Source organism: Danio rerio, chromosome 8 (genome assembly GCF_052040795.2).
Source record: "Danio rerio strain M-AB ecotype USA chromosome 8, GRCz13ab, whole genome shotgun sequence".
NCBI classification, from domain to species: domain Eukaryota; kingdom Metazoa; phylum Chordata; class Actinopteri; order Cypriniformes; family Danionidae; genus Danio; species Danio rerio.
The window spans coordinates 37872600-37895807 of record NC_141028.1 but is presented as its reverse complement, the minus strand read 5'-3'; the positions used below and the strand labels follow the sequence as shown (position 1 = coordinate 37895807).

General features: G+C 36.0%; 1 protein-coding gene across 1 annotated transcript; it reads right to left on the bottom strand.

Annotated features, from left to right (window-relative positions):
• Positions 1-565: 565 nt before the first annotated feature.
• Positions 566-19303, bottom strand: setd1bb (SET domain containing 1B, histone lysine methyltransferase b). Its single transcript, XM_087264891.1, has 19 exons — positions 18914-19303; positions 18654-18796; positions 18192-18290; positions 17075-17339; positions 16825-16946; positions 15002-16342; positions 13820-14422; positions 12258-12416; positions 11872-11953; positions 10904-11088; positions 10733-10808; positions 10026-10436; positions 9057-9275; positions 6044-7150; positions 5744-5910; positions 4483-4608; positions 4209-4328; positions 2157-2294; positions 566-2035 (listed from the first exon to the last, which is right to left on the bottom strand). The coding sequence occupies exons 1-19, from the start codon at positions 18954-18956 to the stop codon at positions 1862-1864; spliced, it is 5580 nt and encodes a 1859-aa protein (XP_087121017.1). The 5' UTR covers positions 18957-19303; the 3' UTR covers positions 566-1861.
• Between the last annotated feature and the right edge of the window lie 3905 nt (positions 19304-23208).

Sequence of the window (23208 nt, the reverse complement as noted above, 5' to 3'; positions counted from 1 at the left end):
AAACTGAAGTACCCTTCTCATCTTTCGGATGAGACGTTAAACCGAGGTCCTGACTCTCTGTGGTCATTAAAAATCCCATGGCACTTCTCGTGAAAGAGCAGGGGTGTAACCCCGGTGTCCTGGCCAAAGTCCCTCTATCGGCCCTTACGATCATGGCCTCCCAATCATCCCCTTCCACTGAATTGGCTCGATCACTGTCTCTCCTCTCCACCAATAGCTGGTGTGTGGTGAGCGCACTGGCGCCGTTGTCCTGTGGCAGCCGTCGCATCATCCAAGTGGATGCTGCACACTGGTGGTGGTGTGGAGAGACCCCCCTCATGATTGTAAAGTGCTTTGGGGTTTATGGCCATACACAATAAATGCGCTATATAAATACACATTACATTACATTACATTACCCTTGACATGAAGCACAAAACAAAATAATGCATCATGAAAATGTGACATATTGAACTGTGTCTTAGAGTATACAGTTTTAAACCAAATGGAAGATATATAAATATGTAGCCAGGTAGTTTCTTTTGCAGTAAAGTAAGTATTAAAGTGAGCAGAAATTCAAAACAAATTTGGAAAAATACATATATTTTTATTTTCATTTATATTTCACAATAAAACTCATGAAATTAAGCAACATGATATGAAAACCACATGTAACCACTGAAATAAATATGACCTGAAATTCTTGAACATTTTTCAAATGCAATCAACCAGAAAATAAAACCTGATCTTTTGACATTGACCAGGAATGTTATGCCTTATGAACACTCTAAAAGAATTCCTTAAAAACGCAGCCTAATGAACTGTACATTACCTGACAAATGTCTTGTTGCCTATCCAAGCTTAAGGAACAACAAATAATAACTTGACTTAGTTGATCATATGGTATCAGTAGTGGCTTATATGAAAGGCAAAAGCCCCTAGATTACACTTATTTTACCTAAATAAAATATGATCATGCCTTGATTTATAATTATTTAATTAGGACAGTAAGGTCTGACTAATAATGTTAAGTATAGAATATAAAATCATGGTGCAGTGGAAAAAAATTAATATTGTGTATGACTCCCATGAGCTTGGAGGACTGCATCCATACATCTCTGCAATGACTCAAATAACTAATTAATAAAGTCATCTGGAATGGCAAAGAAAGTAATCTTCCAGGACTCTCATCTTCAATGCCTCCTCTTTCATCTTACCCCATACATGCTCAATAATGGTCATATCTGGGGACTGGGCTGGCCAATCCTGGAGCACTTTGTCCTTCTTTGCTTTGAGGAACTTTGATATAGAGGCTGAAGTATAAGAAGGAGTGCTATCCTGCTGAAGAATTTGCCCTCTCCTGTGGTTTGTAATGGGCATCACAAATGTCTTGATACCTCAGGCTGTTAATGTTGTCATCCACTCAAGAGATGGAGATCTCTTGTACGCCGCCATACTGAATGTAACCTCAAACCATGATTTTTCCTTCATCAAACTTGACTGATTTCTGTGAGAATCTTGGGTTCATGCAGGTTCCAATAGGTCTTCTGCAGTATTTGTGATGATCGGGATGCAGTTTAACACGTTTCCTCTGAAAAATCTACTTTCTGCCATTTTTCCAAATGATCAACTAGAAGTCAGGTTAATATTTGTTTCTCTTACAACTGAGATCGACGACTTTTGTCAGGTAGTGTATTAATCTAAAGAAGGATTCTATGTTTTAATTTTAAATGATGTTTTACCAGTTCTAAATTGTGTTTTCCTTTGTGTAGTGTTCAGGGTTAAAGTAAATGTTTCAATACTTTACCTGAACAAAATGTTGTGCTTAAAAACAGGTTCATGTTTACTGCTAATACTTTGAATGTGTTAGATGAGCTCTTGTCTAGTTGAGGGTTCCTCTACAGTTCTCCGCAGCACACAGACAGGGGATTTTCTCATCCTCAATAGGAAATTTGTAATCGTAAGTGATCTCTTCATTTACAGTGATAGGTTGTCGTGAGTAGATGACAATCTTCTTCTGAGCCTCTACAGTGATGACTTTGGCATAGCAGTTTGGCTACAGAAGGAAAAGCACATGAATAAAACAGTAAGTTTAAAAAAGGAAATCAAATAGCCAAACAAGAAAATGAAACAATTGTTTGATTTTCTGACAATGACTAAAATATTTCTGGTCATACATTGCAACTGTGGTTGATGAATCTTGCCAGATTACCACACTTGGTTGCATCAATGATGGTGTCGTGGTCCACCCGGAAAAGATAGCTGCTTCCAATGCCTTCAGTTTCATAACGCCTTTCACGCATGTCTGCTATTACCTACAGACAGAATTTAAGAAATCATGATAACAATACCAAATGGTGATGCTCTGGGTAATTGTAAAGTGTTTTTGTTCAGATGAAAGTGTATTTGGGAGGCTATCATGTAGTTGCTAAGGTTTTTGAATGGATGTTAGGATGAGGCAATTGGGTGTGCGATATTAACAAAACAAAATCACAATATTTCGGGGTACTTTTATAGATTACAATAATTACAGTGTATATTTGTTATAGTACCTTTGGTGGTATAGGCTTTTTATGATTAAATAAACATGACACCAAAACCAGTAAATTCAGGTATAAAGCTCTGTAGTGTTGTTCTGAGATATATAAATATTTATTTTTCCTCAATCACATTCGCAGTCTCTCTTTTATGATATTACTTTAACTTTTTTTGCTTGCATATCTTCAATTATAGGCACATTTTCAAAAACAACTAAAAAAATAAACAGCAACTTTATATATATTTTTTATATAAAGTGGTTGCTAGGGTGTTGTTAGGATATTCTGCATGATTGTTTAGATGTTGCTATGCAAATGCAACTTGCTTAGCGAGTTGAAACTATTTTCTGTAGTGTGCTAAAGTCTCAAGTTATGCTGGGCTCACTTCACACCAAAGTAGATTACATACTAAGTTGATGCAAACACACCAATATAGGAAAAAATATTTGTTGCTCTGGGGTGCGTTTTTTTGTCGCAGATCCATCATTTGAACCACATTAGTTATAATGTAAAATGCCCATAATGATGCTCTAAACGGGGTGGAGTAACTACTTCTTTAGAGAACCCCATCATTTCTTTGTGCAAATTATTTTGTTTTACACAGACACGCATTTAAAATAAAATTCCAATATTAGTTTTGATAAAAACATGCACTCGCTTTCCATATTAATTGAAATGTATGTAAATGGCACAGATAGGGCTTATGTTTCCTTTACAGATATTATTGAGAACATTATATATTCTATTGTAAAACATAAAACCACTTACAAAAGCTAACACGTATTCTAATATCATACATAAATCATAAAAGTAATTAAACAATGAGGCTATTTATTAAAAAATTAAATTTTATATTTATTATTTATTAGGAAATGAAAAAAATCATACTTTAATAATAATATTAACGATAAATATGTATATAAGAAATATTATTATTATTATTAAGTAGGATATATATATATACGCTTTAAAAAAAAAAATTGAATTCTACTTTAAAATTTGACATGCAAACCACTGCAGAAAAGTTCTAACCAACAGGCCCATGTCACATACAGTACAGATACATTTCTTATTAAATAACCTACTATAAATTAAAAGCATTAACGTATGCTATCTATTTTTGTTTTCACAAGCTTTAAAGACGTAACATAAATTCCGTCATCATGAGCCACAGCTGTGTTCGAAATGACATTGTTGTTTTCAAAGTGCACTACGAAGGGTGCGCAATTGTCAATATGAAGATTACTAAAATTAAACTGTAAAAATACTTTAATTTGCTTTCTAAGAAGATAACTGGGAATAGAACACAGAAAGGAACTATCTGTTCTAACTACAGCTTCAGAGGTGTAGTTTCAAGTGTCCAAATCACACACTCATACACTAAGGTCAATTTTAGCATACCCAATTCACCTGTACCATGTCTTTGGATTTCCGGGGAAACCGGAGCACCCCAGAGGAAAACTCCACACAGAAAAACCAACTGACCCAGCCGAGGTTCTAACCAGCAACCTTCTTGTTGTGAGGCGAACGTGCTACCACTGCACCACTGCGTCGCCCATCGGAAAACTCAGTAAAAACTTCCTGTGATTAAACTAGAGCTAGTGATGCATTTCGTGGTTTCTCTTCGTGATCTCATTGCATTTGGTGTGAACCCAGCATTAGAGTTCTTTGGAGTACAGCTTTATATCTCACCTGCCGAATACTCTGGCCCACATATTCAATTATCATTTCATCTGCAGCAATGGGCTCCTCCGCAAAAAGCCCCCAGTCATGAATACGACTCTTGCCAAAACGGAGCCTCTTTTTGCGGAACTGTAAAGTGGACAACATATATTTAATTAAACATGTATGCTCCTTGTACCAAAAAAACGAGTAGGGCAAACTGTACTGTAGTAGAATCTTGATATTCAAGAACAAAGCTTTTGATGTTTTTAGATTCTCCATATTTTAAGACTGCTGGTCTCACCTTGAGCTGGTTGAATTTCAGGAGGTCACTGTCACAGCTGAATGAGGACAACAGGCGGCGCTGTTCTGCTCTGAGTTCAGAGCCTGATCTGGATGAATGTGAAACCTGTGCTGAAACACTCTTTCCCTGCATTGATCAGAACATAATTACTGTAAATGACTTTCAGTAGTGAAATAAGTATACAGTAAGATTATTAATATAAAGAGGTTTGTCTAAATTCTTAACTTTTATTCGTTGTATGTATATTGTTTTGGATTTAGTGTTTGTTCAAACAATTATTTTATTTTATTGCTAAGACGTTTGCATTTAATGTAAACTATGCAAACCATGAACTTTGCTTTGGTCCACACTGGACATGTTCTGTCAACTCTGTAAAACTAGACATACTAAAACTAAAACAGAAACTAACTATAGACAAAGCATAGAAATGAGTTCACAACATAAACTAAGGGTGCTTTCACACCAGTGAATCGATTCATTTGTTCTGAAACAGAAACTGTTAAATTGTTGCTCTTTGCTCTTGTTGCGTTTCGCTTTCACACATCAAAGTTTCTAAACGGACCAAAAGAGCTAAAACAAATCATGTATGAGTAAACTCTCCTCTAATTGGTCAGAGTTACATGGTTTATTTTGCAGAGTGCAGCTCAGCTGTCAGGAGGAGGTGGTGGTTTGGTGGTGTTTTACAAGGTGCGCGCAACGTGTCTGAAGAGCGAGGACGGATGCAGTGGGGAGGAGTGAGAAGGGTGCGCGACGTATTTGAGGACCGGCAGGGAGGCGCGGGATTTCCCGGAGATTATCACTTGTTTGCAGGGATCCGGGAGTCTCTGTGCATTTGCGTGAGACTCCTGAAACTTCCGGGAAACCTGGAATTTTTGTTGAATGACCTTCCGCCCTGCTCATAATTCTCTCTTCATATAGCCGTATGCCTATTACATATCCATAAAACACTGTGATATAACCGGGCTCGGATCGTATCGCTTTCTCACTACAATCAATCTGCTCCAGAGTTTGTTTTAATCGAGCCGAGACCACCTCATTCAAGTGATTTTGGAGCAATTGTTTTGGCGCGGATCCGAGAGCGATGGTGGATTCACAAATGCCAAACGAACCGCGCCAACTGGGCAAACAAGACAGGTTCCGAAGCAAAAGTCTAGGTGTGAAAGCACCATAAAACAAACAAAACCATTAATGAAAAAACTAAAACTAAACTGAAATGTACAGCAAATTTTAATATAGTTACTGAAATAAACAAGTTTCTCACCTGAGAATCTGCAGTAAACTCTTCTGAAACAGTGCGCTCATTACAGAGATACTGCAGCTTTTCCCTCTTGCTGATGAAGTAATAACCCTCACTGCGTGCACAACCTGTCAAATGATTCCTGACCCCATCCAACCATCTTCTCGGCCTGTCGTCAGAAGTGCTGGTTGGTGCACCAGAGTCAAGAAACAAATAAAAGAGTAATGTACATTCATAAAACATAAAAAATATACAAAATAAAAAACAAAAAAATCACACATTTAAATACTTTCACTATGGCATGTATTATGCTTTTAAGGATATGAGGATGTGGGATCCAGCGAGTTCGTCTCAACCAATCATATTCGTTATCCTCCACCACAAGCCTCTCATAGGAGGCCTTCAGGTGCCGGATCTCCTCTTCATTCACTCCTTTAGTCCACACAGCATGAAGGACCAACTTCTCTCTTCTCTTAGAGCGTGGAGTGAAGATAAGATGAGGAGTCAATGAGGAATCTCTCCTCACATAGGACGACTCTGAAAGCCTTTGAGTCTCAATCTGCTGACTATTGTTTGATTCTTCTGTCCTGATGTTTGAGACTCTGTCCAAAGGCTCCAAACTTTGATTTGTAGGTTTTGTTGTCGCACTACTCACTTGTAAAGATGAATGAGTATTTAGATCAGTGCATCGTCTTGACCGTTGTAATTCAATCATTCGTTGTCTTTTTTTAAGACGCTCTCGTCGCCTTTTCAAGCGTGCCGTGTCTGAACGAGGTGTGTGACTATTATTTTTACTAAAATTGTTTGTTTGTACGTCTGACTGTGCAAAATCACTGTTACGATGACGCTGTCCATATTTCAACAGCTCTCTGTGTTGAACATGTCTTTCTCTGTGGTTTAGCACAGGTGGAGACAGAGACATGTCTCTCCCTGGGGTCCTTGGAATCCCGCTGTCAGCAAAAGAAGACAGAAAGGGATTGCAGGGGCTTTCCAGTGTTCGTGAAGGCTCTTGTGGTGGTGTTATTCTTTCAGAGTGAAAAACAAAACCTGGATCATTGACTCTGCCTGGTGTTTTTGGGATTTCCTCATATCCAGGATATGATGACAGGAGAGGAATACCGTAGTAAAGGGGTGAGGATGGAAGTTCTTTTATGCCTGTAGGAGATGGAGGAGGTGGTAGTGGTGTCGGTGGACCTGGTGGTAGAATGTTATTTTCATCATCCTCTAGTTCCAGACATCTACCAGGAGTGTGTGGCAGATCTACCTCCTCGATGGCCGGAGGAGAAAATTTCCGTCCCATCTCTATGTCAGGGTCACTGTCGGACAAGAATCCAGTGGGTGTGATGGGTCTGAGGTGCACGGGATCCTCCAGCGCTTCCATGATGACTCTCTGGTCCTCTGAGTCTGTAGTGTACTGGGTCTCCAAATCATCTGAAAGCACAAAGATACATGATGCAACTAACAATTAGTTGAAGATATGATATTCAGTTTGATTTGATTGATCTGATATGCCAATTATGCACATGTTGGTCTACTGTATGTATAGGTCTATTTGTTTATGCTATAATGTAGGGCTGGGCGATTTGGCCTAAATTCAAATCTCGATTAATTAAATATTTTACCTCTAGTCCAATTAATGAACGATTATTTAATTTTTTGGCCTCATAGTTCACTGACAAGCTTTGTACATTAAATATGCTCACATATTACAAGTGATTGATTTCTGAGTGAAGGGCGCATTACTTGATTTTAAAATAATTCAAGGAAAAGCACAACAATCTATGATTATTTATTGAACATCATAATAGAATAAATGCTGTCTCAAGGCATCTCTGGCATGTAGTAACATTTTTTAAAGTGGTGCGCAGGTATACAAGCGTATACAAGGTGTTAACGAAGCGGGGTCACGTGACTCCACACACGGTAGGGAAATTAATTGAAAAAATTGACATGGAAAAATTTGATCGATTATAGGTTATGAATGTCGATTTCTATTACTTTTCGATTAATCGCCTAAGCCAAATTGGGTAAATTTTTTTTATGTAAAGATTACAATATGACATAAAAAGAACATTTAACTGAGAAATATAGTTATAGTTAGTTAGTTAGTTAGTGAGATAGTTAGTAAAAGTTTATTGTCCCTGACAGGAAGTTTGTTATGGACATCACCATATTGCTGCAGACATTCCATAAAAACAAACAATAAAAACAATACAAAATAAAGTAGTTACAATAATTATAATGCTAATTAAGATCAACTTTTGTTAAGTAAACCCACTGAAACTGGTACCAAGAATTTCTTATATCGGTTCAACTTACACTTTGTGACTCTGTATCTCATACATACCAGATTCATATTGTGGAAACAAATAAAAAATGAGTTAGATCATTTAGAATCCTTTCCACCTGATGGAGGACACAATTCTCATATAAAACTTGAGGATTAAAATATTCATCATGCCAAACAATTTTCCATCATGTGTTTAAGTGATGCATCAACGTAGATTTACACTGTACAGATACTGATACCACACTGTGATACCATATCTTTCAAGAACAGCTTTATGAAACAGCATCATAAGCTTCTTGTTAACTCTAAAAAGTCCCCAAAGTTAAAATGGCTAATGGAAATGCACATATTACCATAATATAAGAGTGCTGTTTAAATGAAGAAGTCTTTTTAAAAATTGTTATTAAAGCTCAAAAAAAAATTTTTATAATGCTAAAAAAGTATAAATATTTCCAGATTATACCTAATGACTGTCTCAACAACATTATAATCACATAAATGTTCAATTTCAGTTTTTCACACCACTCTTTGTATATAAGTATATAACTTAATAAAATAAAAAGTAATTACAGGAATGAAGACCTTATGAAAATCACATTTTTATATAGATTTAAGATTAAGAGCAATTTTGTTCAATCTTTTATAGGACTTTTGTCTCACAAAATTTACTCACACTTTACTTGTTCCAAACATGTTTGAGTTTTTTTTCTTCTATTGAACACAAAAAAAGAGATTTTGAAAAAGATTTGGAAACCTGCAAAAGCACTGACTTCCATAGTATTTGTTTTTCCTACTATGAATGTCAATGGTTACATGTTTCTTACTTTTTTCAAAATATCTTTAGTGTTTGACAAAAGGAAAAAAAATAAAAAGAATTATTGCAAAAAACTCTGGTTATATGTTGAAAACAAAATTGTAAAAAAAAAAAAACAATTATCTTAAAAAAATTATTTATAACTACAGAAAGTTTATTTTGAGGGATCTGAAACTAGGACATATTTGAAAAGAGTGATTACTCAGGTAAAAAAAAAAAAATAACACCCGCACCTGATAATCCTCTGTATGTAGGAGAAGGTGGGCTTGGCAGCTCTGATTCCTGATCTGAGAAGAATATCACAGGGTCTGGAAGCTTCAGTTTGTTTGTCAAACAGTGTTTCACAGGGTCCTGTAAGGTGTATCTGAGAGGCTCAGGCAGTTTTAGTCCCTGCATATACACTCGTACACTCAGTTCTTCCTCTGGGTCTTCCATTTGAGCTGGATCCAAATCTGAAGCAGAACCACATATCATATTGTTTAACAATGATGATTAAACCATGAAGATGAAGATTTATTATTATTATTATTTATTTTAACAGCTGATTGCTACAACTTAAAGATAACTATGAAAAAAAGATATTAATTCTCAAAAACACAATAAATGAAACATGTAGATCCATTTTAAATAGTAAAATCTGTATTATTGGTCTGCATATTACAGGATTTTAGGTGGTGAAGGTATAAAAGGTTCATTAAATGATTAGCTCTTTTCAAAATGACCTCTGTTTGCCTTAACCATTTACTTACCATCACATCTTTACAAACCCATAAATCTTTTGTCAAACCTTAAAACAAATAGAGATATTTTCAATTAAATATGAAATCTGTGTCCTTCCATTAAAAATGTATTCATCCTAAATTATGATGCCTAAATATTTTGTCGTATCAAACAGCTTGAAAAAAAAGAGTTTTGAAAAAAATCCTACAAATATGACAAAAAATATAAAGACTTATAAACATAAATCTAAATAGAAATTTGTGTTCCAAATATGAAAATATTTGTGGTATGTTTGAAATGACATGAATAAACGATGACAGGATTTTCAGTGATGAACCCAGTACATCTTGTCCATTCAGTGGCCTCTAGTGGAAAAAAATATTATTTATGGTTTTGTTTTTATTTTGGACACATGGAGGCTGATTTAGGCTTAATATCAAAACATCATTATCATTGATAAAAAAAAAAATCAATGAACTAACCAAAAAAGTCATTGTCTACATCACTTTCGATTGAATCTGGAGCTGATGGGGTCACAGGGGGTTGGAGATCTTCTTCCGAGTGCGGTGAAGGTAAGAAAACAGGAGTGTGAAGAGTCTCTTGGTTTTCATCATCATCCTCATCTGAAGAAATCCATATAGTCTCTACTACCCTTCTGTCCTCACGAGGAGTTTCAGGAGAACTTTGACCATCTGACTGATCATCCTCAGCAGAAGACACAGATGAGGACTCGTCGCTTCTGTCATCTGAGGAGACAAAGACAGGTCTAGAGGAAACTGGGGAGTCGATAACAGACGGAGAACAAGCTGAGTAGTGAGAGGCACTTCTGGGAGAGGCTAAAGAGTCGTATCCTTGGCTTTTAGAAGCAGATGAATTTGAATGGCTGAGAGTTTCTGAGGGATAAAAAGAGAAATATAATGAAGTTGTAAGACCAAATGTATAAAAACAGATATTTTATTAAACTACAGTATAATTGTTGAATAAGTGCATATTTGAGGACGTTTTTGTTTATATTTATACTGTGCCGTACAAAAGTATGGAGTCTGTATTTTTTGTTTATGAAAGAAAAGTCTTATGCTCATAAAGAAAGACAAATTTAATATATTATAATATAAATTAATTTTTTTAATATATTAAATGTAAATAATGGCAATAATTTTATGTAACAATGAACAGAAATGATGAATACCAGTATCTGTATCTTCATCATCAACGATAACACAGGGATCACTCGTCTGGTCTTTAGTAACTTTTTTAATGTCAACCTGCAAAAAACAAGACATCATCAAACTGTGCCTATCAGTACAACATTATCTAATTTTATATTATGAACAAATCTTTTATTTTATTGAAACAATACCCGATCACATGCATGAACTTGTTCTGGTTTTGGATCCTCCGCCTTCTCTGAATTCTCTTCATCATCCTCCTCTTCACTATCTAAGGCTAAAGGCCTGGAATGCCTTCGTTTGACCATGGTGTCTTCACTGGCATTTAAGACTGTAGTTTCATCAACACAATCTGGGGCTGTTTGCTGCTCTGACTCTTCATGAAATAAATGTTGGGAATATTTTGTCAGTGTATACAATCTACTTCATACAGTTGCTTTGTTAATGATATTGCAAACCTGTAAAAGCCTGTTTCCTAATAATTTCTAAAATAATTCAAACTGATATTGTTTCCACACTTGAGCATCACTAAAGCCAAATGAAAGAGGCATAGGCTGTTGGCTTAAAAGCTTAAATGTGGACATATATTAAAGCAGTAATATATTAAACCAGTAAATTAAACCAGTAATATATTAAACCAGTAAAACTGTGTAGGTTTAACCCAATACTGAATAAAGTTGTTCCTTATGATCCCACATTCTGTTTATTTTATACAAACCTGGTCAATTTAGTGGTAAACACTAATATATGACAACTAATTGGGTTTGCTCTTATGTGTTTGTCTTTCTCTTTTTCTTTCTCTATCCTTTATTTAAAACAAATGCAAATAATATTAATTAAATTTCTTTTTGGCTTAGTCCCTTTATGAATCTGGGATCGCCACAGCGCAATGAACCGGCAACTTATCCAGCACATGTTTTACTTAGCGGATGCCCTTCCAGCTGCAACCCATCACTGGGAAACATTTATACACACCCATTCACACACATACACTATGGACAATTTAGCCTACCCAATTCACCTATAGTGCATGTCTTTGGATTTGTGGGGAAAGCGACCTTCTTGTTGTGAGGCAATCGTGCTACCCACTGTGCCACTATACAAATAATATATATATATATATTTTTTAAATATATTAAAAAGTCAATGCCAAGCTAACCTTCATCTTCAGAGTGTTCAGGACCAGGAGAAGGACATATCCTTTTAACATCTGTGGAGCCCTGACCTGATGGACCCTTCCTCTTTAACCAAGCATAAAGACAAAAAAATTAGAAATCACCATTCATTATCATGAAAAAAAGCATATTTTATACATTTTGAATACATTTTTTTCTTGATCAAACAGTGGATCCCACGATCATAACACATAGCCTAATGTTAAACTATATGGAAAAAGTAATTATTTATTTGTAAGAGAAAATCAAGTATTTCAAAGCTATTTAATTATAAAAGTTGCAGGGCAATTCAGACAGGACATTGAATAATGTTTATATAAATGTACATACTGTAAAATAAATAAGTACATAAAAAGTATCATGTTTGTACCTTAAACGATGGCAATTTAATGGCACCATGTAGACTCTTTATTTTTCCTGAGTCCAGTATACAGCCTTCACCCCCAGCAGTCCCTAATCTCAGGCTCTGCTCCATCACTCTGAGTTTAATGTCTTTATTTCCCACCGATTTAACAGCTGGGGCAGATACCTGGAGGTGCAAAACATGATTTAAAGAGTTAGTTCACCCAAAAAAATTGAATTACATTGTTAATTAGCCACTCTCGTGTCATTTCACTCTCCTGAGACTTTGTTCATCTTCAGAGCACACAATAAGATATTTAAGGGTGCTTTCACACCTGTAGATAGTTTGTTTTGTTCTGATACAGAGATTAAAATTGTTACAATGTTTATTTTTGTTCCTGGTCGGACCAAAATACTTTAAACAAGTCATGTGAAAGTAAACTTTCCTCACACTGGTCATTGGTTCCTCCGCTCATCTGTCATACATTTTTATTTTTATTTATGATGATAAGCAATAAGATAAGCCAAAAGGTGCACTTTAATTTTGACACCCACATCCTCACCAAATAAAAGGTCAGACTTTCTCATATATAGCTTATTTCAGTTGTCAAGTTTTGTAAAAATATATCTATTATCTATCTATAAAAAAACGTTGGCTTAAATTATGCATTATATGCTTAAATTATAGAGAGAAATATAAGATAAACCAAGACTGCAGTCAGACAATGAAGCAGATCTATGTTGATCTTTCTTTCCGGGGTGTCAGTGCAGAAATGAACAAAACAACAGGGCAAATACAAAATATAATAAGATTAAAATATGGAAAAGTTATCAGGTGTTAACTTCAGGAATATATATATGGCAATTACATATTAATAATACACTGTGATATAGCCTGGTTCGTTAGTTCAGAGGATTGTTTTTCTTTCTCACTACAATCGCTCCGCTCCGGAGATTGTTTTGATGCAATTGATTTGTTGTGAATTCGAGCATGATTGCTGGATTCACATATGCCAAACAAACCACGCTAACTGGGCAAACGAGACAGGTTCCGGAACAAATGTCTAAATGTGATAGCACCCTTAGATGAAATCTGAGAGCTCCCTCATCCTCCCTATTCTGTAAGTGTCCTGAGACATTCAAACTCCAGAAAAAGAACCAAAAACATTGTCAAAACATTACTCAGGGTAATCATACAAAGCTCCAAAAACACTTTTTTGTGAACACTTTGTTTGCCAATGTCACTCGTCAAGTCGTCAGGATGTTAATTTACTATGGGCAATACGATGCAGTGTGTTCTATAAGTAATCATACTGTATAATTACAGTTTGAACCTATCAAGTCGCATGTAATGTCAGGTCCTATGACCTTTTCTTTCTATGTACAGTCAGATATCTTTCTGATTTCATTTGCTATATTTTAATTTGCCTTCAGAAGATGAACAAAAATCTCAGGGGATTGGAACAACATGAGGATGAGTAAAAAATAACAGAATTTGAACTTTTAGGTAAACTAATACTTTAAGGAAAGTAATATTTAAATCACATCATTTAGTTCAACATTACATCTAAAATAAGTAACAAATCCCACCTTGGCTGCCTGTTCTTTGTCATCCCACCACTGATCAAATGCTTTGAAGGCCATAATCTCAATCATCCTGCGATGTATGTCTTTCTTCACGATGGCCCGCAGTTCAGAAGCAACTACAGCCAGAACTCCATCAACTGTGGCCTTATGTGGTGACTCTTTTATGGGGACGTACCCTGGTGGGGGCACTGAAGGGTCAAACCTGGGAATGGGGGGAGGAGGAGGCCAGGGTGGCCTGTACCTCAACATAGTAGATGAACATCCAGGAGAAGGGTAAGGTGGACGATGAGTCATAAAGCTGAAGGACTGAGGGAGGAAAGAGGGTGACAATGAGGTTTGCCCTTGTGTTATTCTAGTTGGAATAGGAAGAGGCGCCAAACTAGTCGGCCAGTTTGATCGCCTGCAGACTTGCTTGATGATTGAAGGAGGATACAATGAGCAAGAAGATGTAGGCAGAGAGTACCCAGGTAAAAAGGGGTAGTGAACAGATGGCATTGGAGGTGGGGGTATTTCAGACATAGGAGGTGTTGAAGTGCTCCTGTTGGTGCAGATCACTGGTATACTAGACGGCTGGTCTGAAGTATCTTGATCTTCATTTGGATTGACCTAGAAAAGAGTTTGGTACTGATGTGAATGTGTAAATGCTCTATTATATAAAAGTAACCTTAATGTAAAGGAGTCTTAATGTATACATATAATTCAAACCCTGTAAATGTACTAAGTACTCAGAAGGGTTGTACACTTTTCAGAATTTTTTTATGAGACAGTCTGATCCCAAATCCCAAATTTAAATCCCAAATTTACTCAAAACTTTTATCTGAAGAAGCAAAGAAGATGCAACTGAATTAGAATGTTCAGTAGAATTTAAAGTAAGCTGAAATTCAAAGAAATTCATAGAAATTTTAACTAAGGTACAAGAAATTACCTAGCTTGACAGTAACCTTAAATGGTAATTTTACTCACAAATGGAAACAATATATAAAAATATCCTGAATATACAAGAATTTAAACTTTTTTGTGTTCCAAAGATGACTAATACCTTTCAAATTTGGAACAGCATGAGTTTACTGTAAGTAAATTATTAACTTAATTTATTGACACATTGTTAAGTGTCAATTTTAAAATTTTAAAGGTGTATTGGCTATGAGATGAATGAGCGGGTGGATGGATGGATCAATTACTTACAATGGTGCTGGAGGGCATCTTGGATAAGGGCTTCTTTGGTGACGGAAGTTCATGTTTGTCTTCTGCCACATCATACAATGCAGTGGGATTCACATCCTCCATTCCAGATAAATTTTCTCTGGGATAGGAACTAGTATCTCTAACAACAGAGGATATATCATCATAATTTAAAGAAACACCAGTGGTCAGTGACTGAGTGGGGCTGGGGGCTCTGGACGAGCGCTGATGATGATCATTCTCTTCAGTAGACTCTGAGTCTGAACTGTCTTGGTTCAGAAGAGGCAGAACTGGACTACCAGCACTTAAAAGCATCTGGATGCGAGTGTCCAGACTGTCAGGTTTTGACTCTGGAGCAGGAAATTCAGGAAAAGGACACTCAACTGTGGGCTCTGAAATATCTTCAGTTGTTTCAGGAGAAGAGCACAGTTTTGGGACATATGAGTGAGAAGACTGGGCTTGTGATGGATAATGATTTTGGTTCACATCGTAAGTTGTCTTGCTAGGTACCGGTGAAGCAGTTTGAGTTAAAGTATTTTCCGAAGCATACACATTTTTCTCTATATCAGGATGAATGTGATTATTAGTCTTCTCAGGCAGTTTCTCTGAGTAAGGAAGAGATAGTGGATCTTCAACAACAGATATGTGATTAACACAGAGGCCCTTGATTGAGTCGGTAAAATTTCGGCCTGTGAGCTTATCTGAATATAAAGGTGTGGTTGGAGTTTCCTGAAATCTGTTCAAAGTGACTTGATTTGTAGCAAGTGCACGGTGGTAGTGACCTCTCCGATACACAGGTCTGTGTATATAGTGGCGGTGTTGTGGCCTCCGGTTGTATGCATTTTGGTACTTGCTTTCGAGAGGTCTGACTCGATGTCCTCCCCGTACATGATTACTAGGATGAGAATTGCCACCTGGGGTTCTCTGCCTATTTGAGAAGATGCCGTTATGAGAGGGAGTCCCACTTAGCATCCAAAAGTTTTGCACAGCATGTTGAATAGTGCTAGGTTTATTTATAGCTGGTTGACCAGGCTGAAAATGTGAGATGTTCAGGGTGGATTGTTGAATAAAAGGGACAATGGGGCCAGTGTTTATCAGTGTAGATTCATTTGGAGTCCTCTCACACTGAGATGGTGTGCCTGGTCTACTGTGGGTCACAGAAGGGGTGCGAGGAGTGTCTTGGTATTGAGGTGTTTGCCAGAAGCTACTGGGAGTGTCCTGATGCATGCTGGAGTAGGCGGTATCCATAGATAAAGGAGTAGAACAATCCAAAGAAGGGGAGCCATTACATATTGAGGATGAGGAGGACAATGTATATGTGAGCTTCTTTAGTGATTCACACTCCTGAAAAAAACAGAAAAGACTTTATAACAACCTGCATTCTTTGTGTGGATCTCTAATTCTCGCATGTCCGGTATGATGTTATACACATGATGTTGTGTACATCTATATATATATATATATATATATAGTCCTGATTTTAGGTGAGATTAGGGGCTTTTGCACTGGGTGTTTACAAGAACTTAATTATAGGAACTAGCCCCTAGTTCCCCGAGAACTAAATGTACATATCATCATGCTGAGAAAAGATCCCAACATTAACTTCAACTTTCTATATGTGAATGTCTTGTTAGACTTAAAACAGCTTGCCAGTGTTTTGTATATTTTTTTATATATTACACCCCTGTAGTTCCTACTCTTCTATAAAATAGGAGCTAATTTAGCTGACACAAAATGGTCTTCACAGAACTAAAATCATTCCAAGTTCCTGCCATTTGACCATTTATTAACATCACAAAATGTTTGGTATTTGGTCTTCGACTCACAATTAAGGAGTCTGTGATGGAAGATGGTGACTGCGGCCCCCAGGCCTCTTCTTCAACAGGGAGAGTAAAAGGTGTATATAAACCATTAACAATCATCTGGAAGTATCGATGCCTCTTCAAGCCTAAAACCAGTCAGGAATCAAGCAGTGAATGCAAACACAGTAAAAGTTTAAATTGCAAATAATTGCATAGAGATGTTGATGAAAGCTTTTATTTGCCGGATTTTCATAGGAAGTGGAAATGTATTTACCTTTAGGGTCAAGCTCCACATGAATGTTGTTTCCCATCACAGAAGTTTTGTGGAGATTTTTTACTGCATTATTTGCTGCTTTTACAGATTCAAAAACAACCTTTGCTAGTCCTAAATGTTTCTTGTTCTTTGGATTATAAAAAACTTTCAAATCTTGAATCTCTCCAAAGCATTTACACATTTCAGATAGGAATCCATCTCTGATGTTGTCATTAAGTCTTGCAAATGTCAACTCCTTAGGTGCTCCGACATAATACTCATCAACCTAAAAAAAGAAGGATATTGACATTATTTTGTACTTCTGATACAGATGAAAACAACTTATAAATAAAATTATAAACTTGAACTCTGAATGTTGTTAAATTACTTGTTTGGCATCTCAGAGGGCTATGGAATAAAATATAATAACAATTTGCAGAATGAATAATCAAATGTTGTGCAAGCTGTACTTTTGATCCCAAACACAATGCTGCTAAATTTATATCGCAACAATGTTTCTAAAAATATTTGTAACACTTCAGTATATGTATATAGGGTGTACCAGATTATATTGTAATAATAAATAGTAAATGTTTAAAAACTAAATTAATAAAACAATTATATTTAACACATTTTATTTTTTAAGTGAACCTGTAAATAAAAAAATAACATAATTTGTTAATATTTAAATTTGTGCTATGTATTGGCTGCACAGTGGCGTAGTGGGTAGCACAATCGCCTCAAAGCAAGAAGGTCACTGGTTTGAGCCTCGGCTGGCTCAGTTGGCGTTTCTGTGTAAAGTTTGCATGTTCTCCGTGTTAGTGTGGGTTTCCCTCTGGGTGCTCCGGTTTCCCCCACAGTCCAAAGACATGTGCAATAGGTGAATTGGGTAAGCTAAATTGTCCATAGTGTATGTGTGTGAATGGATGTTTCCCAGTCATGAGTTGCAGCTGGAAGGGCATCCGCATTGTAAAAAATATGCTGGATAAGTTGGTGGTTCATTCTGCTGTGGCAACCCCAGATTAATAATGGGACTAAGTCGAAATGAAAATGAATGAATGTTATGTTTTATAAGATGTATTTAAAAAGCAAACTATTATTTGTTGTAAATTTAATTTATGTTATAACCAGTACTAACCTTGAGTTTGGGGACTGGAAGATCTGCGTTTTTAAATTTTGCCCAAAAACGAGTAATTCTTGGATCTCGTACAACATCCACCGGAAAACATTCAGGATGCTAACAGACAACAGTTAAGGTTTTATTTGTACAATTCAGAATACAACTTAACTCCATAATGAAAATGAACCATGGTTATATTAAAGTAAAAACCTAGTAAAAATATTGTTTGGCAGACTGTTAAACATACCCTTAATATACGGTAACTTTTTTTCTTTTGTGCAGTAAGTTACATGGTAGTGTAGCAAAACTATAAAGAATTAGTTGATATCCATGTTTTTTTTTTTGGTTGTAAAAACCATATGGTTCATTTTCATCAGTTTTTTTATTTTTAGCTCATTCAGTCTAATAACTAAAAATGACATTACATAATATGAATATTAGCAAAATATCATTAATGTCCTTGAACTCAGATGTACTCACGGGTTCGCTGAAGTGCTGTCCATCATATCGGTACACTTTCTGACTTCCGCTGGTCAAACCCGGATCAATAATCAGTTTATAACAACTCCAGTTTGGAGCTGCATCTTCCAAGGGATGGAAGCTGTCGTTAATTATCAAATCATCTAAAACAGAGTATCACAGAACACGGTAAAAAATCGTGAGTACGCGACGGAAGCTGACTCATGAATGAAAACAGTATCGTTACATAAAGGCCTAACGATACAAACAGAATTTCTTACCGTTAACTTTCCGTTGACCCTCCTTTTCGACGCTTTCGCACATGATTCGCAGTCATTGTACAATGTTAGAAATGTCTCTTTATGTGGCGCTGATTAAAACGATATTTCCAGTAATTATTTGAGAGGCTGTTGTTGTCAGGAGTACAGTGTGTGTCTTGCGTGTCTCCCAGGAGGAGCAGCTCTCATCACCGCAGCACAACAGGTGGGAGGAACCTGCCGCCACACCCGCGCTGCTCAGGACACACACACACGCACACGCACACACACACACACACACACACACACACACACACACACACACACACACACACACACACACACACACACACACACACACACTCTACATCACTGCAGAACAGCGATTCTCCTGCTGTTCACATCAGAGAAAGCAATGCATTTAATAAATAAGTGGAAAAAAATGGGTTGTTGACGTGACGTTGCATTATCACTGCATGTCACACATGAAAAAAAAGAAAATAATTGGAATATAATTAATGTCATCGTTTAAAATTTAAATGGTTAACTTTGTTTTCCAATGGACCACTTGTTATAAATCCTGCTATTATTTTTATTTTACAGTTTTGGCTTGAGCCAAATCTCAAAACTGTCCTATAATGTGACTGTCTCAAGCAGTTTAATAAATAAATTACTCTTAATGATTTTACAAGCTAATTTAGTAAATGACAAAACATTTCTCAAGTTCATAATTTACTTTTTTGGAACCACTATAAAAATATTTTGTTGGTGTGACTCCCCTTGTTGAAAATATCCAAGATGAAGAGCAAAACTATTCATAATTTCATATAACTTTTATGTGTCCAACAATAAAGATAAATCACTTTCATATTACTGTCTATAATATGATATAATTCTTTAGATGGTCATATAGACAAATTCTGCAATACCTCAGAAGGTATATTGTGATATTGATTTATACAATGGTCTTACAGTTTACTTAGTGTTACAGCAATCCCTAGTCTATCTTTAAGAATAAAATCTCCTGAGATGGGGAAATGTCGGTACTTTCCTGCACAGACACAATTCATCACCTTGGAATCATAAGGTTCTATCAGTGTTCTGAATGATTTTGAGATATTGAGCTTCAAAGTTTTTGCATTCCAGTACCATTGAATTTCTAGCATGCTTCTTGTGGCAAAATGTGAAAGAGTTCACCTTTGACTTTGACTAAATGTAAACCAGATGAAAAATGGATGAGACCTACTGAAATCATAATTACTTCAAACCATATATCATTTTATGTTTGTTATTTTTTTACAGCAGTTGCTGAATATTGAAAAAACTGTGATGAGAAAAGGTGACAGAAACAATCTATCCAGTGGCCTCTTTTGTGTATTTTAAAAAAAAATGAATGTAATTTTTTTCCAAGGCAGTTTACCATCAACAAACTTTTTAAGATGGTTAGTGGTTAGTGGTCGAATAGTGACTGATCCTATAATGTTTTACAGTTTTTGCAGCTACTGTGTGTGTTTGTGGATGTGTGTTTCTTTGCTTTACTGTGTTACAATTTTACCTATTTTCTATAGAAGTTTGGAGAAAACTGTAACTTTTTGAGGAGGTTTTCAACCCTCTCTCAGCCTGCAATCACCACACAAGATTTAGCTTTCAGAATTGCTTTGTGAAATATTCTTAGAGGACAGGAAATAGGTGTCTTAAATTTAGGACTGAAGTTATGCTTTACTTCAAAGTAATCTCAGGATCCCTTTTGACTTCAGGTGAATTGCCAGTCGATCGTTTTCCTTTTTATTCTGTTTACTTAATATTTGTAACGTGTGAATGTATAATGTGGAGAGACAGACGGATCAATAATTGTATTGTAATTACTGTAAATAATTGTATTGTCTTTCATCACGTATTAAAGAAGAAAGGTACAATCAGCTACAAGTCACTGTTTTTTACTGTATTCATTCTCCCTGTTTCTGGCACACAGATTGTAGTTAGAAAGAGCAGGAGGATATATAAAACAGGCCCTAACTATGCCAACAAAAATGCCTTGAGAAAATTGGTGAATTAGCTAATGTCTTTACCGATATCTTTTATTGACCTTACCTTTGCACAGCTGATTATACAATCATATAATCTTTGCAAATATTTCAAATCATTCTTTTACATTCTGTTTATAAATTTTATGTTAAAGTCTGCCAAAAGCTGTAATACAAATGAAACAAATATTTAATCAACGAATCAATGTTTCTTCCCAAGTTCTACTTCTGGCACACAATGTAAGAAAGCAGAGAAACAGACAAAAACCATCTAAATTAATAAATGGGTTATAAAAAGACATTACCATATACACAAATAATACATCTTTCAAGTGTTATTAATGTGGAAAGTGTTTAAAATATGAAGGATCCCTGATTTATCACATGAGGCTTCACACCGGAGAGAGGCAACTCACTTGCCTTATGTGTGAAAAGTTGTTTGTACATAAACACTCTACATTCATTCATTCATTTTCTTGTCGGCATAGTCCCTTTATTAATCCGGGGTCGCCACAGCGGAATGAACCGCCAACTTACCCAGCAAGTTTTTACGCAGCGGATGCCCTCCAGCCGCAACCCATCTCTGGGAAACATCCACACTCACATTCACACCAACACTCATACACTATGGTCAATTTAGCTTACCCAATTCACTTGTACCGCATGTCTTTGGATTGTGGGGGAAACCGGAGCACCCGGAGTAAACCCACGCAAAGGCAGGGAGAACATGCAAACTCCACACAGAAACGCCAACTGAGCCAAGGTTCGAACCAGCGACCTTCTTGCTGTGAGGCGACAGCACTACCTATCGCGCCACTGCCTCGCCAACACTCTACATGCCACATGAAAATTCACACAAAAGAGAAGAATCAGAAAATTCTCAAATCAGAGTGAAAAGAGTTTCACATAAACTTTTAAAAGGCATTAAAATTTATCACCCCAAGAGAAGCTCTTCACCTGCCCTCAGTGGGGAAAGAGTTACAAACTTAATGCACATCTTAATAATCACACAAAACTAAAAACAAATGAAAAGTTTAGATGAAAAACCCTTTAAATCTACCAGACCTTTGCTTTTTCTATCAGCCTCCTCTGATAAGGCTCAACAATTTCATTTTATATGTAATAATAAGGTTATTAGCTAGTAAATAAAATTACTTTTTTTCATAAATGTCACTTTAGACAACTCTTTGGTTTTTAATGTGGTAGATTTTCTTTTGCGTCAAAACCAGCTAAATCCACAAGTGCTTCTTTTTTTTTTTTGCAAAAACATCTAAATCCACCCATTGGGACAAGACATTGTAATAAGTTGAAAATCACAAAAGATCCGATTATAAATTATTTTACCAAACATAAAACACATTACACAAATCACCTAAAATTAAAAAAACATAAATCTGTCAAGTAAGGGGCGGTTCATTCCAATGTGGCATCCCCTGATAAATCAGGGACTAAGCCAAAGGTAGACGAATGAATCAAATCTGTCAAGTGCTTTAAGTCAATAACAATAAAACTGAAATTAATAAAATCTAAATGATCTATTGCCATTTCTGATATTTGGCATTATGATTTAATGTGTGTAGAACAATGTAAACATTTTAAACTAAGCATAGATACAAATAATGTAAAATGCATACAGTGAAAAACATTCTGATAAAAAAAATCTTTTAAAGTAAATAAAACATAATCCCCGTGACCAGCTGTCATAACAATATGTGCAAAATGCAAATAAAAAGATTATCAATTCAAATATTTTGGTGTACTATAAGAGCAAAACGCTGAGAAACATCAATATCTGTGCAATGTCCAATAAAAAGCTTATTAGGCATATAGTATAAAGTAATATAAATAATTTGGCTGAGTCCCTATAAGTTAACCTGTCATATAAAATAAAAATGTTTTGGAAACTCAATACTTGTATTGCATATAGACTATGGTCAACTTTTGAAGTTACTCATACACATCAGCTTATGGCATATTACCGTTAAAATGAAACGTTTCCAGCAAAATATGACGCTCTAAAAAAAAAAACTCCATCGGCACTGGTAACTATGAAAAACACGACTGAGCACTAATAGTGTACTCAACACTTTACACTGACATTTGAAGGATCACCTGACATTAAAGACTGAAGTAAGAATGCTGAAAAAAACCCATCAGATTTTAGCCCAGAAGAGTTTCTCTTTTCCTAAATTAAAGCAAAACTTCATAATATTGTGTTTATGAATTAATTTGTGTGTGTGTGTGTGTGTGTGTGTTGCACTGCTGGAGTGAAGGTTAACCAGTCCACACAGTTCA

What these genes read in the sequence shown, in the direction of transcription:
- setd1bb (XM_087264891.1), bottom strand. Translation starts at nt 18,956, where the DNA reads ATGTGCGAAAGCGTCGAAAAGGAGGGTCAACGGAAAGTTAACG. An exon ending in TGTGGAGCTTGACCCTAAAG is followed by an intron (nt 16,947 to 17,074) that starts GTAAATACATTT and finishes GACTGGTTTTAG; the next exon opens with GCTTGAAGAGGCATCGATAC. An exon ending in TGAACACTCTGAAGATGAAG is followed by an intron (nt 11,089 to 11,871) that starts GTTAGCTTGGCA and finishes TATTTCATGAAG; the next exon opens with AGTCAGAGCAGCAAACAGCC.